This window comes from Trichomycterus rosablanca, chromosome 23 (assembly GCF_030014385.1).
Source record: "Trichomycterus rosablanca isolate fTriRos1 chromosome 23, fTriRos1.hap1, whole genome shotgun sequence".
In the NCBI taxonomy this organism is placed as follows: domain Eukaryota; kingdom Metazoa; phylum Chordata; class Actinopteri; order Siluriformes; family Trichomycteridae; genus Trichomycterus; species Trichomycterus rosablanca.
Window position 1 is genome coordinate 696,613 of NC_086010.1, and position 24,727 is coordinate 721,339.

Below are 24,727 nucleotides of genomic sequence, written 5' to 3' on the forward strand. Positions count from 1 at the left end.
AGGTGGAAAGAAACTGTTGATCTTGGATGAAATCCACATAAAGATGGGGAGAACATACCAAACTCCATACAGATAGTGTCTGTTCAGTAGAGTCAAGATCAATTCCAGCTCCTTGGACCCATTTTTGCTGGCGTTCATTAAAAAGAGTAAAGCAGTATTCACTCTTTCATTCACTCTTAGGTGACACGGTGGCTCGGTGGGTAGCACTGTCACCTTACAGCAAGAAGGTTCTGGGTTCGATTCCCAGTTCTGCTCATTTACAGACCTGAAACCTTTCCTTTACATTTTCAGCATTTAGCAGATGCTTTTATCCAAAGCGACTTACAGTTCTGTGACAGTATATTATCTAAGCAACTTAGGTTTGAGGAAACCAGAGCACCCGGAGGAAACCCACACAGACACGGGGAGAACATGCAAACTCCACACAGAAAGGACCCGGATCGACCCACCTTGGGATCAAACCCAGACTGGGCGCTTGTTGATCAGTCGGTGTTCCGGTTCGTCCCAGAGCTGTTGAGTGGGGCTGAGATCAGGGCTCTGTGCAGGACGCTGGAGTTAATGTCTTTATAGAGCTCACTCATGCTGGAACAGGAAAGGTCCTTCCCTAAACTGTTGCTGCAAAGCCAGAAGCATCTCATTCCCTTTATATAATTGATTTATTACACCTGTTAGTATCTACTGTGGCTGAAACACATGAATTCAGTCATTAGAAGAGGCGTCCCAATACTTTTGTCTATTTGATGTCAATTCTAGATGTAATTATGTGAATAAAACAGAACTCGGTCTGACTGAGATTAATGAAATTCTTTTATTGGTTATAAAACGGTACAATATGAAATAAAGAAGTCACTTTAATAATGATGATTCTGTACAGCGACACAAACATCAGAACAATAATACAGAGGAACATTTCATACAGACCTGGGGGGTCTGAGGACGTCCCCAAAAATATTTACACCCCAGCCTGTGTGTGTGTGTGTGTGAATGTGTGTGTGTGTGTGTGTGTATGTGTATGTGTGTGTGTGTGTGTGTGTGTGTGTGTGTGCTGTACAAACCTAATGCAGATGTTCATTACTGTAACTGCTACAACTGATAGAAGGTTCATCACCCCAGGTTTTATTTAATAACGTCATGTTTTATTTACCAGAAGGTCCTCAGATCGAATCCCAATCTTGACAGAAAGCGACTGCTGGGATTCTGTCTGTCAAGTTTGGAGTTGATATTTAATAATAATAATGTGTTTAAAATTTTATTCGGCTGAAATATCTCTTTAATTTCTGCTAATCTTAATTGAACCTGGTTAGTCTGGTGAAGGGTCTAATTCCATTTAGAGACACTAGGTGGCGCAGCTAGAAAACGTGCAAACCCACCAGTGCTGACATCTCAAACTCTCTAATCTGAATGTCAGATGTGCTACCAGCAGGACGGGTGCCCACACAGACACTCAATCGACTGAACAGGGTTCCTCATTGCTGAAAGTGCCTGCACGGGAGGGGGCCCTGGTAGGTGAAAAGAAGCGATCAGCGGGCGTGTTGCAGCCTCGGCCCTACTCGATCGGGTTTGGCAACAACAAGAGAGGGAAGCTCCAGTTGGACACGGGGAAATTCGACTGGGGGAAACACTCACTCACTCATTCAATCATTTATGTATTAATTACTTATTTTTATTTATTAATTATTTTATTCATTAATTATTTTTATTCATTAATTATTTTTATTTATTAATTATTTTATTCATTAATTATTTTTATTCATTAATTATTTTTATTTATTAATTGTTTTATTCATTAATTATTTTTATTTATTAATTATTTTTATTTATTAATTATTTGTATTTTAAGATCATGTAATAATGAGAATTTAAAGGCAGATTAAACGAGGAACCAAAGAACGTCTGAGTGTTTCATTTGTGACCAAAAGTATTTGGACACCAGACCATCCTGTTCCAAAACCATCGGCTTTAAAACGTAGGTAACACGAGATGGACGAGATGGCCTGGCTCACATTCAGCATTCCAATTCATCCCTGATTCATCCTGAAGGTGTGAAAGCCATGTCTCTGTGGACGTCGCTGTGGGGTCGTGGGACAGGGTCATGTCCAAACAGGACAGAGTTGCTACAAGGTTAAAGGTTTGTCCACATACTTCCGCTGTATAATGTGAATAATTGAGGTGATTTGTTTGTTATTTGTTGAGTTATTATGATCATGACGTGACGGTGTTGTTGTGGTTGGGCGTCGGCTCTAAACCGTGTTTTTATTTCTTGATCTTCTCCTCCTTCTCGAGGCGGGTCGGACCCCGGGGCCCCGCTGAGGGACGTGATTAAGGATCAGAATGAATTCAGTAGTAAGAGTTTAAATGCGAGTGCGTGGCCGGGTGGCGCGGCATGGGCGAGCTGGGATAAACCACTCCGGTGGCCGAGTTCCAGTAGTTGGTGCTCGGGGAGAAGAATCCTCCCGAGGAGACGGGCATGGGGCCCGGGTGAGGGCCCACGAAGTTCACTTTGGGCTGGTGGCTGTGATATGTGGCGTAGGGCCCCTCGGCGGGGTACTTGATGACGGCGCCCTCTGTGGGGGGGTGGTTCTGGTGAGCCTGTGAGATGCCCTGGAAGTCGAACTTGTAGGCGTAGCGTTTGCCGTGGACCTTGGTCATGATGTTCTTGTCGTAGTAGTAGCGCAGCGCGCGGCTCAGCTTGTCGTAGTTCATGTTGGGTTTGCTCTTGCGCTCGCCCCAGCGCTTGGCCACCTCGTCCGGGTCGGTCATCTTGAACTCGCCGTTGGTTCCCTCCCAGGTGATGATCCCGGAGTTAGCGCTGTCCGACAGGAGCTCCAGCAGGAACTGCCACAGCTGGATCTGTCCAGAACCTGCTGGAGGGGGGTAACCCTAAATTAATCATTTATATATGTGTGCTAATGCTAACTGTAGTTACATCAGTTTATGTGTGCTAATGCTAACTGTAGCTACATCAGTTTATGTGTGCTAATGCTAACTGTAGCTACAGCAGTTTATGTGTGCTAATGCTATCTGTAGTTACATCAGTTTATGTGTGCTAATGCTAACTGTAGCTACATCAGTTTATGTGTGCTAATGCTAACTGTAGCTACATCACTTTATGTGTGCTAATGCTAACTGTAGTTACATCAGTTTATGTGTGCTAATGCTAACTGTATAACATGAGTAGGGTTTTTGTACCTGGATTAGCGAGGCGGCTGCTGATGGGTCCTAACGCCTGGTACGGATCTAAAAATAAAATAATCTAATATTTATATTTATATCACAGAACTAAATACCGCGGTGGTACTGTGTTTACAGTCAGAGTTCAGGGTGTGTGTGGAGGTGTTGGGTGTGTGTGTGGGGGTGTAGGGTGTGTGTGTGGGGGTGTAATTGTTTGGGGGTGTTGTTACCCTGAGCCAGTCGGGGTGAGGGTTCTGTGATCCTGCCTGGATTGTGTTGCTGCTCCACTGGAGAACCTGACAAACCACACAAACAACAACAGGATTATTACTGTCTCATTTACTCACTCACTGAGTGTACGAGTGTGTACAGAGTGTGTATCAGTGTGTATTGTTCTGTATGGGTGTGTATTAGTGTGTGTATTAGTGTGTGTATTATTCAGTATGGGTGTGTATGAGTGTGTGTATCAGTGTGTATTGTTCTGTATGGGTGTGTATTAGTGTGTGTATCAGAGTGTATTATTCTGTATGGGTGTGTATGAGTGTGTGTATCAGTGTGTATTGTTCTGTATGGGTGTGTATTAGTGTGTGTATCAGAGTGTATTATTCTGTATGGGTGTGTATGAGTGTGTGTATCAGTGTGTATTATTCTGTAAGGGTGTGTATTAGTGTGTGTATTATTCTGTATGGGTGTGTATGAGTGTGTGTATCAGTGTGTATTATTCTGTAAGGGTGTGTATTAGTGTGTGTATCAGTGTGTATTATTCTGTATGGGTGTGTATGAGTGTGTGTATCAGTGTGTATTATTCTGTATGGGTGTGTATGAGTGTGTATCTGTGTTTATTAGTGTGTGGGTGTGCATTAGTGTGTTATTAGTGTGTATAACTGTGTATTAGTGTGTATTAGTATATGGGTGGAGCAAACCACAAATAAACTTGTACACAAGCGCCCCCTTGTGGAGGCTTTGTGTTACATCTTGTAAACCACAGTGGGACCAGATTGTACAGAGAGCGTTAGATGAATTCTTTGTGTTGCCTGGGTCGCATGTATCAGAGTGTGTGTTATTGTATGTAAGTGTGTATTAGTGTGTATTATTGTGTGTTTTTGTGTATTAGTGTGTATTATTGTGTATGAGTGTGTATTATTATGTATTAGTGTGATTATTGTGTAATGATGTGTGTTGTTATGTATTAGTGTGTATTATTGTGTGTTATTAGTAAGCTATGGTTGTGTATGGGTGTATATAGGTGTGTATTTTTGTGTATGAGTGTGTATTGGAGTGTAAATAAACATGTATTATTGTGGATTAGTGTATTGGAATGTGTATTAGTGTAATTATTGTGTAACGGTGTATTATTGTGTGTTATGGGAGTGTATTATTGTGTAGTATAGTGTGTATGGGTGTGTATTATTACCTTTTGGAACACTCAGAGCTCCTGATGTCCAGCTGTTTCTCCTGCTGATCTCCTCAAAACTGTTTTCTGCACCAAAATCATCAAATTAATTGAACAAGATCAACAACAAACCGCTGCACATGAAACACAAATGTTCAGCTACATATAAAATATAAAATATAAGGTGATGATCGAAGCCCTGCCTTGTGTCCAGTGTTTCCCAGTAAACCCGGACCCACCGTGACCCTGACCAGGATGTAGCAGCTGATGAAACACAGCAGGTTTTAATTCTGATATAAATTTTAACATTTTAGCGGAAAGAAAAGCGACTTCACACAGATAACGCACCAAACCAGCAGCAGTGGAGGGAAATACAGGACTCGGGAGTGTTCAGGACTCGGGAGTGTTCAGGACTCGGGAGTGTTCAGAACTCGGTGGTTTTAACACATTCAGTGAATTTTTAACTCATTAGAATAAAATCTAAATCCATCCTGAAGGATTAAATCCCTACAGACTGTCACTCTCCTTAAATACTGAGTGTTCACCGCCTGCCTCACTGTGTTCTGAGATTTACGGGGTTCGTTTCCACTCTGAGGAAGCACATGACTGCTGTTATACTCCCAAACCAGAAATAATAAGTTTAAACGTTATTACACTTGTTTATTACACTTGTTTATTACACGTGTTTATAACCGTCCGTATATTTCTGGAGTCGGTGTTTACAGGACTGGATGATAGCGGGAGATTCAGCAGGAAGTGCAGGAAGGAAGTGCCGCTTTAAAGACGCCGCCGACCCGAACAAAGAAGCTGAAGGTGGGCTGAAGACGACCCACGATCCCTCGGGGCGAGAGTCCTGGCGTTCCAGTCTGAAGTATTCACGGCGAAATAGTCGATTGTGTCTGAACGGGGCACAAGAAGCCAGTTTCCTGTCCCAGAGCAGCTGCTTCCTGTCTGAAACTGTGACAAACGTGCGACGACTCGAGAGAGTTTTACTGCAAACTGAACTGAGACGACGAGTTTGAGCTTCTGAACGTTTCACTAACAATTGATTTTAATTCATTAATAAAGTAAATTAATAAATAGTGAAACACATTTTACTTCCTTAAATTATATAAATATAAATAAATATAATATATAATATCTGAGTGATTTCAGAACACACTGCATATATAACATCAGTTATATTCAACAGATTCTCTGCTATCAGCTTAGTGGCAACAGTTTAGGGAAGGTCGTGTGGTTTGGTGAGGAGGACTGATCTTAATCTGGCTGAACATCTATGGGATGAATTAGAATGCTGACTGTGAGTCAGGCCGTCTGCCCTTCACAAACGACTGATTTCAATTAATTACATAATAAAGTAAATTAATCAAAAGTGAAACTAATGATACTTCCTTAAATTATATAAATATTAATACAATTAAATATATATTAAATATAAAAACATTAAATATAAAAATATAAAAAATTTAATTAAATACAAAAATAGTAAATATAAAAACATTAAATATAAAAATATTAAATATAAAAATATTAAATATAAAAATATTAAATAAAAATAATAAAAATATTAAATATAAATATTAAAAATATTAAACATAAATATTAAAAATATTAAATATATATAAAAATTTATATTATATATATATTAAATACATTAACCTCTACACTTTTAATTTCCTTTAAAATTCCCTCTAAAATTAGACGAGGCGTTCTGATACTTTTGTCCATATACTGTATAAACGCCTTATCATGGTCAGGGCTGCGGTGGATCTAGGCGTGTTTACCGGACTGCATTTCCCAGAATTCCCTGTTCAGACGTTTGGGTCTTACCTGCTTTGACCTGCAGTCTCGGCTGCGGCTGTGTGTTGGTGGGGGTCGTCGGGTACGAGAACGTCGGGCTGCCTGCAGATCAAACACAATCCAAACGATAAATAAATAACTAATAATAAAATAATAAAAGGTTCGTCTACCCGTACACGTACCGCTTCTTTTCACCTGTGCCAGGCGGGTTCATACGGAGATCCGTATCGCGCACGAGGAGCCACACTTTATCCCCCGTCTCTGTGCAGTGCCATCGATCAGCCAGCAGAGGGCGTCACAGCTGCAGCAATGACGCCCTCTGCTGGCTGATTGATGATGCTGCACAGAGACCCCTCGGACAAACCCATCGTCATCCCACATTATTTATTTTCACCTCCCCAGACTGGGTGTATGATGGAAGTAACATGAGTCTCTTACTCTGGCGGAGGTAGGTGAGGTGAGACAGCAGGATGTCGGTGTTGTAGGCCGAGGTGAGACGCATCATGTCGTCTTTGGTCATCTTGCAGAGCGTCTTTCCGTCCAGCGAGAGGAAGAGCGAGACGTCCACGTCCCCCAGGCTGTACTCCTTGATCGCCCACTCCACCCACTGACGCACGTGGTCCTGCGTCCACACCTCCGGGTCTGAGAGAAACACCAGCCAGGAGAAAACTTATAAATCATGTCGCCTCATTAATAAATACACAACGTCCCCTAAACTCAACACCCTTCGTGGAGATATCTGATCTGAATCTGCATCAGTGTGGAATAAGCGTCAGATCCAGGGTTACAGCTCCACATGTATCTGTGTTTATCTGGATTCTCCTCCCTGTTTCACTTTTAAACTTGTGTTACAGCTCCAGCTTCTGAGAAATGGTAAGAATCAGAATCAGCTTCTCCCAGAGTCTAAAACGCTTCTGGTTGAAAATGAAGCTTAACGTGGTTTAATGTAGTAAAAGAAGGAGACAGGAGCACTAAACTTCTCTTCATTATTACTGCTCATAAGTTCCTCCACTAATCACATTCCTCACTCGCTGTTTTACTACAATAAGTCACGCTAAGTTTTGTGCACTTTTTGTCGCTTCTCATGTGAATGCGCCGGTGCTGAAGGGAATACGGTGTTTATATTATATTTGTGTTATTTTCAGTGTTTAAGTGTCAAAAACAACCTCATTATTTTACATGAGACTAAAATATATGCAGCTCCACGGGACCATGGACGCATTAACAGATTTCCCAAACATCCTTATAGAAAAAAAATACCTTAATAAACTCGACGCCCCTCCCAGAACCGACCAACGTCCAGTTACAAAATACTGTAATATTCATGACAGAAAGTTTAAGTCACCCAGTGATATTTTATTACTCATCATTAACCAGTCAGTCGTTAATCATCGACCTAGTGGTGACCAGTATCTGATCCCAGTTTCCAGGACTCACGCTAACTGGAGTGGACAGGAAACGCTCGGTCAAAATGACCAACGAAACCAGTCATAACTTCCTCCTGACGTGAAGCTCCTGTAATCAGCGCTAACGAGCTCTGAACTCAGCCCAGTCAGTCTGACGTTTCAGACACCCGACGGACGGACTGACCGAAGCCCCGTCACCAAAGTGTTATCGACGTTATGAGTGAAGCGTCCACACTTCATCAAACTCTGAAGAGCGACGCGTAAAAACGCTCTCACTGGGCGTGGCACAATCAGCCATCCAGTAAAAACACAGTGTCCAGTATCAACCACAGTAATGACTGGTTTTGTACTTGTGTTTAACTGATCAGGTCAGTTTTATCTTCTGGGGGTCACTGACCTCAAGAACCTTCTAAATAGTTTAAATTTTTTGAGAAAGTCTGTTTCCCGGTGATTTTGGAATGTAAGTAGTTTGGCTGTGAACCATATTAAGATTCGTGTCCTTCTGCATCGCCAGTGTTAACCAGCAGAGGGAGCACAGAGGTGCAGATGATTGATGTGTCAGTTTCTCTTGATTGACAATCACCTCTGTGTTTAGTCTTAGTCTTGTCGCCTGAAATGTTGATCGCTCGTCGCCCTGCGTTCACACCGGCAGCATCATCGTCCTCGGTGGGCGTTTGGTTACCGTGGATTACTGGCACCAAGCATAAAAAAGTACTTTTATTTTATTTTACGGGCTCGTATCTACAGAGCGTCTGGAATAAACAATCTGACCACAAATCAGACCTGTTCCCGCTAAAAATCCTAATAAAAATCCTGGAGGGAAATCGCTATAAACGTCTATAAATTTCATCCCTGTGTAGTCCATCACTGACTGTACAATCATGATAAGTAAACTGTGTTTGTTCTTTGTGACCGCAAAGTTAGTTTCTCTTCCATCTCTAGTAGGAACGATTATCTAGGAACCAAAAACGGAGTGTAGTGCCTCACGGGGGAGGAGATAAAGCACGTATGGCTCTGCTCAATGCTCGATTCTTATTGGTTAATTGCCAACATGGCTTCGCTTCTAATTTGTATAAATTAAACTTCGCTAAAGTTTGTCGTCACTTTCTGTCACGGGAAATCGCAGCTCTAATTATAAATGAACAACGTCCAGTCTCTTTGTTGCACCGTGTTGTTGCCGGACTGACCACAGGGTTCATTCGCTCCAGGTGGAGGTTCCTCTATACATCACGGTTTCTTCCTGTCACACTTTCGCGATTCTACACCCACTGAACCCTGATACGGACACAGTGATGTTACAGTTTTATTTCTCTTTTAATTAACAGTAAAAATATAGAATTATTTTTAATCTCTGGCACTACAAAGACGTTTCTGATGAAATAAATAACAGTTAAAGTGACGTCCAGTAATTTTGTCTCTTTTTATTTACAGCTCAGGTTCAGGCTGAACTGCACTTTGCTCTACAGACACAAATCTACTTCCTGTGTAATGCAAGAGCCTGCGGTGGAGGCACCACCACCACCTATTAGTGTGTGTGTGTGAGTGTGTGTGTGTGTGTGTGTGTGTGTGAGTGTGTGTGTGTGTGTGTGTGTGTGTTAGACCACAATCAGGTTTATTTTTTAACCTCCTTTAAAAGCAAGTAAAGACGTCACAGCTAATAAAAACGTTCAGTGTATTCGTGTGTTTGTTTCAGGGGCCCGACGGCTTCCTGCTCAACAGCGTTTCTAAAAAAAAGGCGAAGCCTGAGAGCGGTGCATCATGGGATACCGGGTGTAACATGCTTCACGAGTCGGTGGGAGTCTCTGACCTGCGGGGACGATGACCCTCTTCTCCTCGGTGCTGTTTTGGGGGCTGCTCCTCTGCTCGGGGTAGGTGGAGGGGTGGTACGGCGGCTGCCCTCCGTCGGTGCTGCTGATGTGGCGACTCCGTTTAGCAGCACTGACCTCCACCGGAGACTCACCGCGGCTACGAGAAGCACACAAACACAAACAGCGGATCATTATTAGTGTGATCAGGAGGATCTGAGAGAACCGGAGGTCACAGCACTGGGTCACAAACACCAACCGGGTCTGAACGTTGCCAGAAGGTTGCTGGTTCAAGCCCCGCCACCACCAAGTTGCCACTGTTGGGTCCCTGAGCAAGGCCCTTAACCCTCAATTGCTCATCGTGTTCCGCTCACTGTGTAAGTCGCTTTGGATAAAAGCATCTGCTAAATGCTGAAAATGTAAATGTAAATGTAAATGAACGTTCAGCGCCAAGGCTGAGAAAATAGTGCCTCAGGCTTTAAGGTGCTGGACTATTGATCAGTTGGTTATGAGTTCCAATCCTGGTTGAGCTGAGTAAGGCACATAGCCCTTTAGGGTTAAGGTCCTAAAACCCCTCATTATTATTATTATTATTATTATTATTATTACTATTATTTTTTAATTATTATTATTAATAATTTAATAATTATTATTATTATTATGCATTATTTAATAAGTATTATTATTATTATGCATTATTTAATTATTATTATTATTATTATTATTATTATTATTATGCATTATTTAATTATTATTATGCTATATTTATTTATTTAATTATTATTATTATTATTATGCATTATTTAATTATTATTTAATTATTATTTAATTATTATTATTAATATTATTATATAACAATTATTATTATTATTAATGTTATTACTCTTATGCATATTATTATTATTATTGTTATTATTATAATTATTGAAATTATTGTTATTATTATTATTATTATGCATTATTTAATTATTATTATTATGCATTATTTAATTATTATTATTAATATTATTATGTAACAATTATTATTATTATTAATGTTATTACTATTATGCTTGTTAATATTATTATTATTGAAATTATTATTATTATTATTATTATTATTATTATTATTATTATCATTATTATTAGACTGAGCAGACACAGGGTGTGTCTGAGGGGGACGAGGTTGGATCGGGTTTCTCCTCACTGCTGATGCAACAGTGACTCCTGCTGGCTGACTGAAACATCAACACAATGACAGAGGAATAAAGAGAGAGCAGCGTGGTCCTGCATTCAGAACAGGTTACTGGACCCTGGAGTGTGTGGTGCTGAGGTATCACTGCATGTGGTGTGTGTGTGTGTGTGTGTGTGTGTGTGTGTGTATTCTCACACCTGGCCCCGTTGACGTGCTCGTTCTTCTTGGTGTTGTTGCTGGTGTTGTTCCACTCGGACTCGGTTCCCTCCTCTGATCCCTGTCTGAACACGGCCTGAGCCGCCGGAGATCCCATCTCAGCCTTCATCGTTCCAAACGCCGGCTCGAATATGGATTGGTCCTCACTCACCACCGCCAGCGCTTCCTACACACACACACACACACACACACACACACACTTATTAACTTACACTGTTTGGTCAAAAGCACACTTTCTAATTACTGTGGATTGCGAGGCGAGCAGTGTTTGTTTGATGGAATAGGCATGAATTCCCACAGGTACATTTCAAAATCTTGTAGAAAACCTTCCCAAAAGAATACAGGCTGACATTGTTTTAAAGAAAGCATGGTGGTGCCACTATATTAGTGCTCAGGGTTTGAAATTGGGTGTCCAGATACTTTTGGCCATATAATGTATATGAACAAAAGTATTGGGATGCCCCTTAACATTTTTGAATTCATGTGTTGCAGCCACAACAGTTACTAAATGTAATAAATCAGTCATATAAAGGAAATTACATGCTTCTGACTTTGGAGCGACAGATTAGGGAAGGTCCTTTTCTGTTCCAGCATGACGGGCTCTACACAAACACACATCACACAGACACACACAGACTCTAAACGAACACACACTACACAAACACACACAGGCACCGCACCGCATCAGGACCAGCCTCCCCGGAAATCAATCAACATTAGTAAAATTGTAGCTCTTCAAAAAGTAAAGTACCTGAGTTATTGGAGAAGCCAAACACAAGCACAGAGTAAAATGTGGTGCTATTCCACCCTAAATCCACACTGTAGCTGATTACCTGAGTACAGTGACTGACACCAAACCCAGAACCACACTGACAAAGTACAGACTCAGTGCTCACAAGCTGGCCATCGAGACCGGACGCTACAGGAACTCCTGGCTCCCCACAGAACTAAGAGTGTGTACACAGTGCAACACCAACACCACCGAGACTGAGCTGCACTTCTTAACTGAGTGTCCAAAATACACTCACATACAGGAGGTGTACTCCAAAAAATTCCAAAAACTTCACCCTGAATTCTGCTCCCTCACCAACACCCAGAAACTCTTCATCATGTTGGGAGAGGAGAAGAAGAGCAGCGCAGTAGCAGCTCAGTACGTATCTGCCTGCCACAATCTGAGAGAGACGGACTGATACAACCAAACACAGGAACAACCCTGATGGACCCACACAGAGACAATGTTTAATCTTTATTTTTCTACATCTGCCATTATTCTAATTTCCTTTTTATGTTTCTTTGGAGCCAGGAGTTCCTGTAGCGTCCGGTCTCGATGGCCAGCTTGTGAGCACTGAGTCTGTACTTTGTCAGTGTGGTTCTGGGTTTGGTGTCAGTCACTGTACTCAGGTAATCAGCTACAGAGTGGATTTAGGGTGGAATAGCACCGCATTTTACTCTGTGCTTTTTTTTTTATTTAAAATTTAATATTTTCCATAAAGTTCTTTAGTTTTGTATAATTATTTCTACATCTTCCTTTCTTACATCTTTTCAACGCGTTCGCAATACTGTAACCTCTTTAACAGTCATGCTAATAAAGCTCTTTGAATTGAATTGAAATTGAGAACAGATCCCTGAGCTCTGGGATGAACTGGAACACCAGCTGATCTATCAGTGCCCAGACGGACTACATCGACTGAGCGGGCACAAATTCCCACACACAGACTCACTTCAAAGTCTTGTGAGGAGCCTGAAAAGATCACACTGAGGGTCACTCTGTTTTAATACCGCTCGTTTTTTTAAATAGGAGGTCCGACACGCTCACGGTCAGGCGTCCGAATACTTTTGACCACATAGTGCACGAAAAAAAACGCATTTTATTTTATTCTTTTAAGAAATGCTCAGACTAGGCCGCTCAGGCCAGCAGCATGAACAACGTTTGGCTGTTGTTCAGGGTTAGGGGTAGAGTCGGAGCACAGGTCATCGTAACTGGTGCGACTGCGGCCCCTGCTGGTTGACTGACGGTGCCTGCACAGGGCTGAGGAGTAACACTGAGGGTGGTGTGACCCTCCGTGCGCAGTGTCTCTCGGTGTATGAACTCGGTTCGTGCGGGTGAAAAATGCCGGCTGTACTGATTGCGTGCCGGAGGGGGCGCAAGTCAGTTGAGTGGCATCCTCAGTCAGCGGCAAAAGGGTCGAATCAGTATAGAGGAGCAATCAGGGGAATTGGACATGATTAGAATAGGGATAAAAGTTGGGGGAAAAACGTGGGAAAAAATTGATAATTAAGAAAAAAAAAATGTAAACAATAAAGAAATCACGCTGTGTTTGGTTTTATTTATTTACCGGCATTAATCAGCTGCTTTCAATTATATTAATTAATTAAATTAATTAATATTCCAAATTATTGTCCACAATATTTATAAAGCTGTTCAGGTAAAAGAACCAACAAAGGTTTTAGATTTTTAATCTAGAGAAAATGTGTTGATCCAGAAATCTGGTCGATGTAAAAGCGAAAAAACAAAACCAAAAATAAATGATGTTATTTATAAAAGCTGAATTCATTTGATGAATGTATTACAATGATTATGAGATTAATTCTTGATTTTAAAAGCAATAAAGGTAAAATAAACAGTAAAAACAGACTGAATTTTAATCCTGCAGTCACTGAGGTGTGGTCAGTTACTGGACGGAATAATCAGGATCTGAATCGATTATGATTCTTAATTCGTCACTTCGTGCTGACCAGATTTTTCATGATTTTCCTTGAATTGTTGTGATGTTTAGTGGAAATGCAGTATAAATATAGACACCAGTAATCCCACAGTGCTGTGAGTCAGGGGTTTACCAGTAACACCTCGTCACCAGTATAGGGAGGGTCGGACTTCCCAGCTCAGTCGGAAATCTGGTGCTTTAATAAAGAGGCTGGAACTGGTCACTGGTTTGAACTGGACGCTGGTTTGAACTGGTCACTGGTTTGAACTGGACGCTGGTTTGAACTGGTCACTGGTTTGAACTGGACGCTGGTTTGAACTGGTCACTGGTTTGAACTGGACGCTGGTTTGAACTGGTCACTGGTTTGAACTGGATGCTGGTTTGAACTGGTCGCTGGTTTGAACTGGTCACTGGGTGCTTTAGGTGTTTGATGCTGGTTTTACTGGTGTCCTCAGGACCTTCTGGTATCACAGATTTAATCTACAGTATAGAATCTGATCCTGCATCATGAAGCTCGGATCCACATCAGCTCAGCGGTTCAGGTTTCTGTATTCAGGATCTTATCAGTACCAGACCCCCCGCCCTAACAACACTGCGACCCTGAGCAGGACTCTTAATCCCAAAGTGCAACAGGGTGCCTGAAAGGTCACTTCTGCACCCTGACCCTGTACGTCCTGTCGTGTGTGTGACAGGATGCCAGGATACACCAAGAGAAAGGTTCAGTGATACATGCTGATGATTTATGGTGCAAAACACCAGCGCACAGAATAAATCACAAAAATAATGATACACACACAGTTTACAGAAAATTAATATATAAATATAAAAATGACACTTTATTAAAATTATTAAAACGCTTCGAACTAAATATTCCAGCTGTATTATTATTATAGTTGTTATTATATATTTATATTATTATTCTTGTTATTATTATATTATTATTATTATTTTGTTATTATATGACTATTATCATTATTTTACTATTGTTGTTATTTTTGTTGTTGTTATACAGTTACTGTTACTGTATATTAATGTTTATAATGTTATACACATAATTATTATTATTTTTATGATTTTAATTGTTATATTATTTTGTATTATTATTACTATTATTACCTTTATTTTTATTATTAGTTATTGTTATTATATGACTATTATTACTATTATTATTATTTTCGTATTCTTGTTATTAATATTTAGTTGTTGTTATTATAATTATTGCTATTAATGTTATTTAATAACAATAATTATTATTATTTTCGTTGTCATTATTATTTTTATCATTATATGATACCTTTATTTTTACTATTATTATTATTATCATTATTGTTTTTAAAGTTTTAAATTATTATTATTATAGTTATTGTCATTATATAACTATTATTATTATAGCTATTATTATCAGTTTACTATTATTGTTATTAATATTGTTGTTGTAATGAATGTTATTGTTGTTATATTATTCTTATTATTCTTATTATTGTTATTGTTCCAAATAAACAGAACATGAAGTCCTGAATGTTGTAAATAGTAAAATAATTTACAGCATTGCTATGTCCACAGTCTCTGTTTTCCTGAAGCTCAGTTGTTATGGGTGGTGCCGGAATAACCACAACCCTGACCAGGATCAAGCTTTTAATATTAAGTCCATTTCTTAATCGGACCACACCCACTACACCCATCCACCAATCAGAGAAGTGTGTTTAAGGTCAGTGTTTAAGGTCAGTGTTTAAGGTCAGTGTTTAAGGTCAGTGTTTGGGGGCCAGTGTTTAAGGTCGATGTTTGAGGGCTGGTGTTTGAGGTCGGTGTTTGAGGGCCAGTGTTGGGCCCCTGGGAGTGTTTCCTGTGTCTTGGTGTGTTTGTGTTTGTTTGTGTTAGCTGTGGGGTGTTTGAGGTCAGTGTTTGAGGTCGGTGTTTAAGGCCGCTGTTTGAGGTCAGTGTTTGGGGGCCAGTGTTTGAGGCCGCTGTTTGAGGTCGGTGTTTGGGGGCCAGTGTTGGGCCCCTGGGAGTGTTTCCTGTGTCTCGGTGTGTTTGTGTTTGTTTGTGTTAGCTGTGGGGTGTTTGGGTGAGTGCTGGACGCTCTCTCATTGTCCTCAGCGCCTGGATGCGTCACAGCTCTCGGGTTTGGCGGTTTACAGGAAGTCGATCCCCCATGTGCAGAGGAACCTTTTGGCTTAGGCTGGGAGAAGCGGAAACACAGAGAGACGGGGGGGCGATCAGAGCTGAAAAACAATTTACACCAAGATTTTTTTGGGGGTGGGGGTGGAAGGGGCTGGAGTCACCGAGCAGGGAGGAGTCGACCTTCTATACACCCAACAGCCGAAACATTAGGACCACCCCCCAAAAAATTTAGAGCAAAAGTGAGGGTGAGGGTGAGCGATCTATTAGACGTGGATCTGATGGTGTGTGTGAGGGTGAGGGATCTATTAGATGTGGATCTGATGGTGTGTGTGAGGGTGAGGGATCTATTAGATGTGGATCTGATGGTGCGTGTGAGGGTGAGGGATCTATTAGATGTGGATCTGATGGTGCGTGTGAGGGTGAGGGATCTATTAGATGTGGATCTGATGGTGCGTGTGAGGGTGAGGGATCTATTAGATGTGGATCTGATGGTGCGTGTGAGGGTGAGGGATCTATTAGATGTGGATCTGATGGTGCGTGTGAGGGTGAGGGATCTATTAGATGTAGATCTGATGGTGCGTGTGAGGGTGAGGGATCTATTAGATGTGGATCTGATGGTGTGTGTGAGGGTGAGGGATCTATTAGATGTGGATCTGATGGTGCGTGTGAGGGTGAGGGATCTATTAGATGTGGATCTGATGGTGAGGGTGAGGGATCTATTAGATGTGGATCTGATGGTGCCCAGCATCCAAAAAGCTCAAGGTCAGGGCTGCTGGAACTGTGCAACACCAACACTACCAGTTGAGCCCCTGAGCCTTCAGTACACGGTTTGTTTAGCAGATGAACGGTGGGTCACGTTTAGCTCAGATACGTTTGGAATCATCTCGACCTTCAGCCCTCAGCGTCTCTCTCGCTCTGTTTCACTCTTTGATAAATTCTTGCAGAGCTGAAGCCGCTGATACCACAACCCACTTCCTGTTCGATGAGTTTCAGATCAGTTGTTGTTGCTGCGAAACCAAACGCTCAACTGGTGCACAAGATCATCCTGCAGACTTTCTGCAAACAGTCCAGCCGTGTCGACACCGACAGAATAACGGTGGAGCCCGGCGCTCGATCATCTAATGCAAATGTGGATCCTCCTGCACCAAGCATGAAGAACCTCAATCAGCTCAAATACGCTGGTACCTAAACTAAACCAGAGGTCTAACCTGGTGCTCTTCTACTGAAAACATGACATCTACTCATGCATCAAGAAAACCAAACATCTCCAGTCCAGTCATTACTCAGACTTAGAGACATGGAAACTCAACATCTGGATAAAACATCAACGTTAAAAATCATCACCAGTCCATTTATATCAAGATAAAGTTAAAACCTGGAGCTCATCTGCATCAAACATCATTAAAAATTCTCACCAGTTCACTCATGAGCCTGCAGATCATCCACGTCAACCATCAAACATCAACATCTCCAGCATCAACCATCAAGAACACCAAACATCACCAGTCTAGTCATTACTGACACTTAGAAACATGGAACTTAACATCTGGATCAGTAGTCAACATAACAAATAATCACCACTTCACTCATGAGCCAGCAGATCATCCACATCAACCATCAAACATCAACATCTCCAGCATCAGCCATCACCAAACACCACCAGTTCACTCATTACCCAAACTTAGTAAGAGTGAAACTCAACATCTGGATCAACAGTCAACGTTAAAAATCATCACCACTTCACTCATGAGCCAGCAGATCATCCACATCAACCATCAAACATCAACATCTCCAGCATCAGCCATCACCAAACACCACCAGTTCACTCATTACCCAAACTTAGTAAGAGTGAAACTCAACATCTGGATCAACAGTCAACGTTAAAAATCATCACCAATTTACTCATGAGCCTGCAGATCATCCACATCAAACATCAGCGTCTCCAGCATCAACCATCAAGAACACCAAACATCTCCAGTCCACTCATTACTGACACTTAGAACATGGACCTCAACATCTGGATCAACCATGAACATTAAAAATCATTACCACTTAACTCCTGAGCCAACAGATCATCCACATCAACCTTCAACATCTCCAGCATCAAGCTTCAATGTTACAAGTCCTCATCCATCCACTCATTTCAAAACATTTTATGTAATGGTAAAACCTGGAGCTCATCTTCATCAAACATCAAGAACACCAGTCACCAACAGTCCACTCATTACCCAAACTTAGTAAGAGTAAAACTCAACATCTGGATCAACAGTCAACATAAAAAGTCCTCACCACTTCACTCATATCAAGATAAAGTTAAAACCTGGAGCTCATCTGCATCAAACATCATTAAAAATCATCACCAGTTCACTCATGAGCCTGCAGATCATCACGTCAACCATCAACCATCAGGAGCACCAAACATCTGCATTACTGACTCTTAGAAACATGGAACTCAACATCTGGATCAACCATGAACATTAAAAATCATCACCAGTTCACTCATGAGCCTGAAGATCATCACGTCAACCATCAACATCTCCTGCATCAACCTTCAACCCTCATCAGTCCGTTTATATTAAAACAATTTAATTAATGTTAAAGTCTGAAGCTCATCTGCATCAACCATCAAGTTCACCAAACATCTCCAATTCAGTTATTACTGAGACTTAGAAACATGGAACTCAACATCTGGATCAACCACAAACATTAAAAATTCTCACCAGTTCACTCATGAGCCTGCAGATCTTTCACATCAACCATCAACGTTAAAAATCATCATCAGTCCGTTTATATCAACATATTTTAATTAATGTTAAAGTCTGGAGCTCATCTGCATCAACCATCAAGAACACCAAACATCTCCAGTCCACTCATTACTGAAACTTAGTAAGTAAGAATGAAACTCAACATCTGGATCAACAGCCAAAGTAAAAAATCTCACCAGTCCACTCATGAGCCTGCAGATCATCCACATTAAACATCAACGTCTCCAGCATCAAAGATCATTAAAAATCATCACCAGTCCGTTTATATCAAAACAATTTATTTAATATTAAAACCTGGATCAAACATCTGCATCAAACATCAAACATCAGCGTCTCCAGCATCAACCATCAAGAACACCAAACATCTCCAGTCCACTAACATACTCAGCAGTGTCTGTGTGGTTATTAAGACCTGATGGAAGCTCAAAACTGGATGATTTTATATATAAATTCATAGATATAAATATAAAACAGAATATGGAGTCTGACTGATCAAACTCTACAGATTGTTAATCATCCAATTATTTTCTACACGGATTATTAAATCGCTTCATTAAAATAAATCTCATGAGGAAAAGCAGAAGAACAAAATATTAAAACACTTTCTAGTTTTCACACCGTTTCCCTTTTCTGTGCTGATCTGCTCTTCATTCTTCTATATTTATGTACTGAAACATGATTGGTTGAAACATTTTATGACGTAATAACACACACAACATTTTCCACACCGGACCGATCAGGATCTTTAACTTCTAGTTTCATCCTGGATTTATAAATGTGATTGTTGATAGTCTGAAAAATTCAGAAGATCTCAGAAGATTAAGTACTTTCATTTAAAAATAAATATTTGGGACGCATTAAATCAATCATTAAGCCTCACAACTCAGTAAAATATTCTGTTATCAGAGGAGGATAAAATCCCTGAAAACTTGGCTTTCTTGCTTGAACTGTAAGTAGCTGTATGCTAATATTCATTACAGTATATTTGTCATTTTAATACAGTAAATCACAAAAAATATAATGAGGTAAATGGAGACTCCTGGACTGCTGACATTCTTTAGGTTTAGGCTGCATCCTAAATCACATCCTATGTTAGTGCAAGAGGACAGATGTCACCGTGTTAATTGTACTGTTTGTACTGTTCAGTGGAGATCATTAAATATTTAGGTTTATTTTGGGAAGTGGTTGGAGAGTCACTGAATCTAAATATAGATGCCTTTAAACAGCGCTGAATATTAAATAAATCTGTAAGATTATAAGACCATAAATAAAGTGTCCAGTCCTGACGTCCCATTCAGGAACTACCAGAGATCATGATGTCCATTAGCACGTTACTAGAGGTCACTAGGGTGTTTGCACATTACATTTTTGCCACTTTTGTTAACCAAGAACAGAATCTGAAGCTACAGTGAACACAGATCCACCAAAACTGGTGAGCTGAAGGCTGGACGTCTGTGGCCTGGTCTGATAAATGTTGATTTCTGCAGCCACATACAGACGGAGGCTCAGAATTTGGCATCACCTGCATGAATCCACTGACCCAACCTGTCCTGTGAAACAGTTTTAACCGTGTGAAAATGTTGTGTTGGATCACAATGATCCCTTTAATACAGATCAAGCATGGTCTGCATGTTCCTGCCTCTCTAAGCATCGTTGCTGGACACGTGCTTCCTTCTATAACCACTAGTGATCATCTTATAATCGAGTCAAACTCAAACTGGTTTTAGGTATCAGTACCAATAAATTCAGTCTTATTTAATGGCCTCCTCAGTCAGCAGATCTGAACACATGGGATCTTTGAGGCGTGGTAAAATTGCATAAATGTGCATGCCACAAATTTAATACTAATAATAATACTAAATCAAAAGTAAATGTGTTTCTGTAATGTTTCTTAAGCCACTGTGTCATTCTGAGTGTACTAATGTTTTATTATCCATATTATTAAGCTTCTAAATCAATAAATCTGTCCTGTAATGTCTTTTATTTATAATACAGTGTCGAGTCTGATCTGTACTGGTGCATAAACATGATTTTCATGTAAAGGTTTTGGGATTCATGCTGAAAGAGACCTAGAGGAGGAAAAGCAGAAGTTGAGCCACTGCTGATTTTGCAAACAGACTCGCAGCTGCAAAAAAAACAACTGCAACCTTGTGGTTTTCACAACTTTTAATCATCATCATCATCATCAACAACAAAAGGACCAAGAGCACCAACAGCTCCGTGTGTGTGTGTGTGTGTGTGTGTGTGTGTGTGTGTGTGTGTGTTTGTGAAGGCCTCTTAAATTTGCTGCATGCACTTTAGCACTGAACTGATGAACAATAGTTGGCAGTGCAGAATGTTTGATGTTCTTTTTTAAACTCGGGCTCTGCAGGGCGGAAGTGTGTGTGTGTGTGTGTGTGTGTGTGTGTGTGTGTGTGTGTGTGTGTGTGTGTGTGTGTGTGTGACAGGAAGTGTGTTGAGCTGAGATAAAGCCACCTGCATGGTTGCTCAAATCATTCCTCAAAATTACTAAATCAGTCGGTGGAAAAAACAGCCGCAAATTCCCTCAGTCCTGCAGCAGAAGGTTCAGCCAGTCTTCAGTTTAGTGTTTGTTTTTCCTGATAAATACTGAAAGCAGAACTGATCATGCTGCAACTTCTTCAAACACTAAAGATTCATAAAAAGGCTTTTCGAGCTGAACCTCATTCTGCTCATTTATTCACAGATTCTTCAAATGTCGGCCGTCAAAAATCATCTTTTATTTTCTGCACTGGTGTGTTTGCGAACAAAACCCTCGCTAAACTATAAAGAAATGATTATTATTATTATATTCTGGGTTTCAGTTCCCATATTTTTATCTATTTTAATCATTTGTAAACCCTTCATTAATCTAATCTCATAAACGGTAAAATAACAAACCGATTATTCTTACCGATTATTATTTCATCCTAATATTTTATTATTTTCGGCCCTCAGTTCGTGTTTGACTCCTTTTAAAAATGATCTTCATTTTGATTAGAAAAATAAATAATTCTAAGTAACTGTAATGTACTTGCTTTAAACTAACCGAGTAAACTAATTTAAGGATCAGACATGGAGCAAGTAAAACATGACGAGGTTAAATGTACATTTATATTTAATCATCGATTAAACGAGTATTTACTGATCACAGCTTCTAAATCTCATGAACAGATTATTCAAACAAAATGTGAAATTATATTTTTTAGATCGAATTTTGTAATATCGAATTAACACCCAGCCTGTGTGTGTTCAGCTGGAGGAAGAATTTACAAGCACTACAAGATTAATAACTGTGGGGCAAAAATAACCAAGAATTGCATTAATTACAGGCCACTAAATGTTATAAAATCACAAATAACAATATTACAACTATCTAACATGATTTATTGAATTTAATGATGTCGTTTTGTTGTAAGAGCTGTATTAATGTTAGTTATTTTAACAAGGGTTTTGCTGAACACTTCTGGCTAAATACAATCAAAAAACTTTATGCATTAAATAATTTATCTCTAAAGGACTAATAAACAATAATTATTTTAATGCTACATGGATTTATTCTTGTCTATTAAAGCTAATTCAACTAAACTGATTTTATTCAACACTGTGTGCATGTTAATGCAGCTTTATAATGTGTTAATGCTTCAGCCTTTACAGAAATGCTTGTTATGATTGTAATAATGTGATTAAAATAATATCAACACCATAAATAATCCACAGTACAGTTTTATAAATGACAAAATTAACATGCTAATTTATACGAACTCTAATTAAACTAAACACTTTTATTAATCTACATGAACATGAACATTTTATACTTCATTATTATTTAAAATAAATCAGTACACCGTATAAGATTCATCATCTGTAATTCTGAGAGTAAATAAAACTTTAGTGCTAAATAAACAGGAGATTTTTTAATATAAAAAGCTAAAAGAACTCAGTCAGCACAACACGATAATAATAACAATTCGATTAATTTAACAACCGATTAAAACTTAATAAAATGTAAAAGTAATACAGCACAGCAGAACAAACTTTTATCAATTCACCTGTTTAATAACAGTTTTAAACTTATTTTAAAGGGACGCTGTAGCCTAGTGGTTAAGATACTGGATTAGTAATCAGAAGGTCACTGGTTCAAGCCCCACCACTGCCAGGTTGCTGCTGTTGGGCCCTTGAGCAAGGCCCTTAACCCACAATTGCTCAGACTGTATACTGTCACTGTAATGTAAGTCGCTTTGGATTAAAGTGTCTCCTAAATGCCGAAAATGTAAATAATTTTATAAAACGTTTTAAACGAATAATCTGCTGTTTAGGAAGCAGTTCAACAAGTAAAATCAAATAAATGATTATTAAATACGAAATAAAAAATGTAAACCTTTTTGTATATGATCATTTAATGCTGAACAAATCTCAGTCTGTAGTGTAAAAAACGAATTAATTAATATGAACAAATAAATTAACTCAGTATAAATGGAGGTAAATTCTAATTCATTACAGGTGTTTATTTAACCCACTAGCTGAAGCAAACAGTTTAAAATTAAATTCTACACTGTGGGTTAAATATATGATTCGTCTATTACAACTTCATCTATTATAAATGATTATTTTAATTAATTATAAACACTGTGGGGGTTTAACATTTTAGAACATCTATTGTTTGTCGGAGCAAAGGCCTCAAACACACGAGTTATTTATGTCCTTTAAAATCAGTTCAATAATAAAGGAGATCATTTAAATCCTTGGTTCACTTGCTAAATGCTAAAGCTAATAAATCAGGAATTATTTAAACATCTGAAATCATTTATAATATTAAATTTAATTCAGCACAAACGGTGCAGTAAAATATCCAAATAAAATCGATTAATATTTCCATGCACTGCTCGATCATTCGAATTATTGTCGAAATCTGATTGGATTAAGCTCTTCATTTTAGGTCTGATTGCACCATGTTCAAAAGCTGATGGCGGGTAAAACACCTGCCTCACCTGAACACCCCAAACCTCCATCCATCATCCATCATCCATCCACCTGACCCCCACTGTACCGACTGCAACTCCAACCGCGCATTTACAACCAATCCACGCACTTACTGCAGAGACAAACCTCACAAAGAGATCAAAAGGAAACGAACGAGAGCGCGAGGCGCGAGCTTTACCGTGCATGGTGGCTCCACGCGCTCCGGACTCCACGCGCCCCGGACTCCACGCGCTGCCGTTTCACTCGTTTTAAACGTGAGTGTAAAAGTTGAAGCGGCGGTTTTGGTCTTGTTGTTATTAAAGAGGCGACATTCAACCACCAACGGGAAGGAAGAGGAAATTTTGTACGAGAAGGAAAAGAGCTGTATCACACACCGACCGCCTCGTTTCAGCACACAGTGGGTGGCTGAACGCGCACGCACACACACACACACGAGTGCACACACACACACACACACACACACACACTAGCGCGCACACAAGACACAACACTAACACAACACACCGAACACACGCAGTGATAATAAATGCGCAATTACGCGCGTACCTTAATAGTGCAGTCCATTCCCGGTGTGCGTGACGCTCGCGGCGGAACGTTTGCGCATTTGGAGAGGTTTAACGGTGCTCCGGTGCGCGCGCGCTTTCTCTCATTCAGCACCGCCGCTAAATTTCTCTACACACCAGAAACCGGATGGCAGAGGGTTTGGTTTTTTTTTCTTTGAGCTCTGCTTTCTAAAATTGGGAAGTGAGATCACACACACACACACACACACACACACACACACCGAAAAAAAGAGCTGCGTTTCTTATTGGTGAGGCGGTGGAGCTGTTAGTGCTGCAGCAGAATAAACAAATCTGCACTGACAAACACACCAGTCAAACCTCAAAATGCACCAAATATTATTACATATTATTAAAAAATGCACCTAAAATAATGAAGAAACGGTATAGAGGAGTGCATATCTCACCCTGCATGGAGCCATAATTGTTCTTGTTGTGTTACCTGATGACATGTTTACTGATCAGTGTTATATATAATACATGTTTTGCTGATGGTTGCAAGAAAAATAATTACTATTAATTGAATGAAGTCTGATGAAGTCCAGCATGTTTAAATGATGGAACACAAGACTGCACAATCAAAATAATAATAAAGAAACAGAGTTCGGGAGAAAAGAATTTAAGCGTT

General features: G+C 39.9%; 1 protein-coding gene across 2 annotated transcripts; it reads right to left on the reverse strand.

Moving 5' to 3' along the window:
* Positions 1-789: 789 nt before the first annotated feature.
* On the reverse strand, positions 790-24,153 carry fli1rs (Fli-1 proto-oncogene, ETS transcription factor-related sequence). Of its 2 annotated transcripts, XM_062986078.1 has the most exons (9): positions 24,086-24,153; positions 10,950-11,134; positions 9,581-9,738; positions 6,806-7,009; positions 6,398-6,469; positions 4,586-4,651; positions 3,402-3,467; positions 3,190-3,237; positions 790-2,861 (listed from the first exon to the last, which is right to left on the reverse strand). In XM_062986078.1, the coding sequence occupies exons 1-9, from the start codon at positions 24,101-24,103 to the stop codon at positions 2,338-2,340; spliced, it is 1,341 nt and encodes a 446-aa protein (XP_062842148.1). In that variant the 5' UTR covers positions 24,104-24,153; the 3' UTR covers positions 790-2,337. The 2 variants fall into 2 exon arrangements, with proteins under 2 accessions (XP_062842148.1, XP_062842149.1); XM_062986079.1 differs by lacking the exon at positions 3,190-3,237.
* Positions 24,154-24,727: the final 574 nt, after the last annotated feature.

Coding starts and splice junctions, on each gene's coding strand:
- fli1rs (XM_062986078.1), bottom strand. Junction 4,652..6,397: donor GAGACTGCAGGTCAAAGCAG/GTAAGACCCAAA, acceptor ATTTTGGTGCAG/AAAACAGTTTTGAGGAGATC. Junction 3,238..3,401: donor CTCACCCCGACTGGCTCAGG/GTAACAACACCC, acceptor TTTTATTTTTAG/ATCCGTACCAGGCGTTAGGA.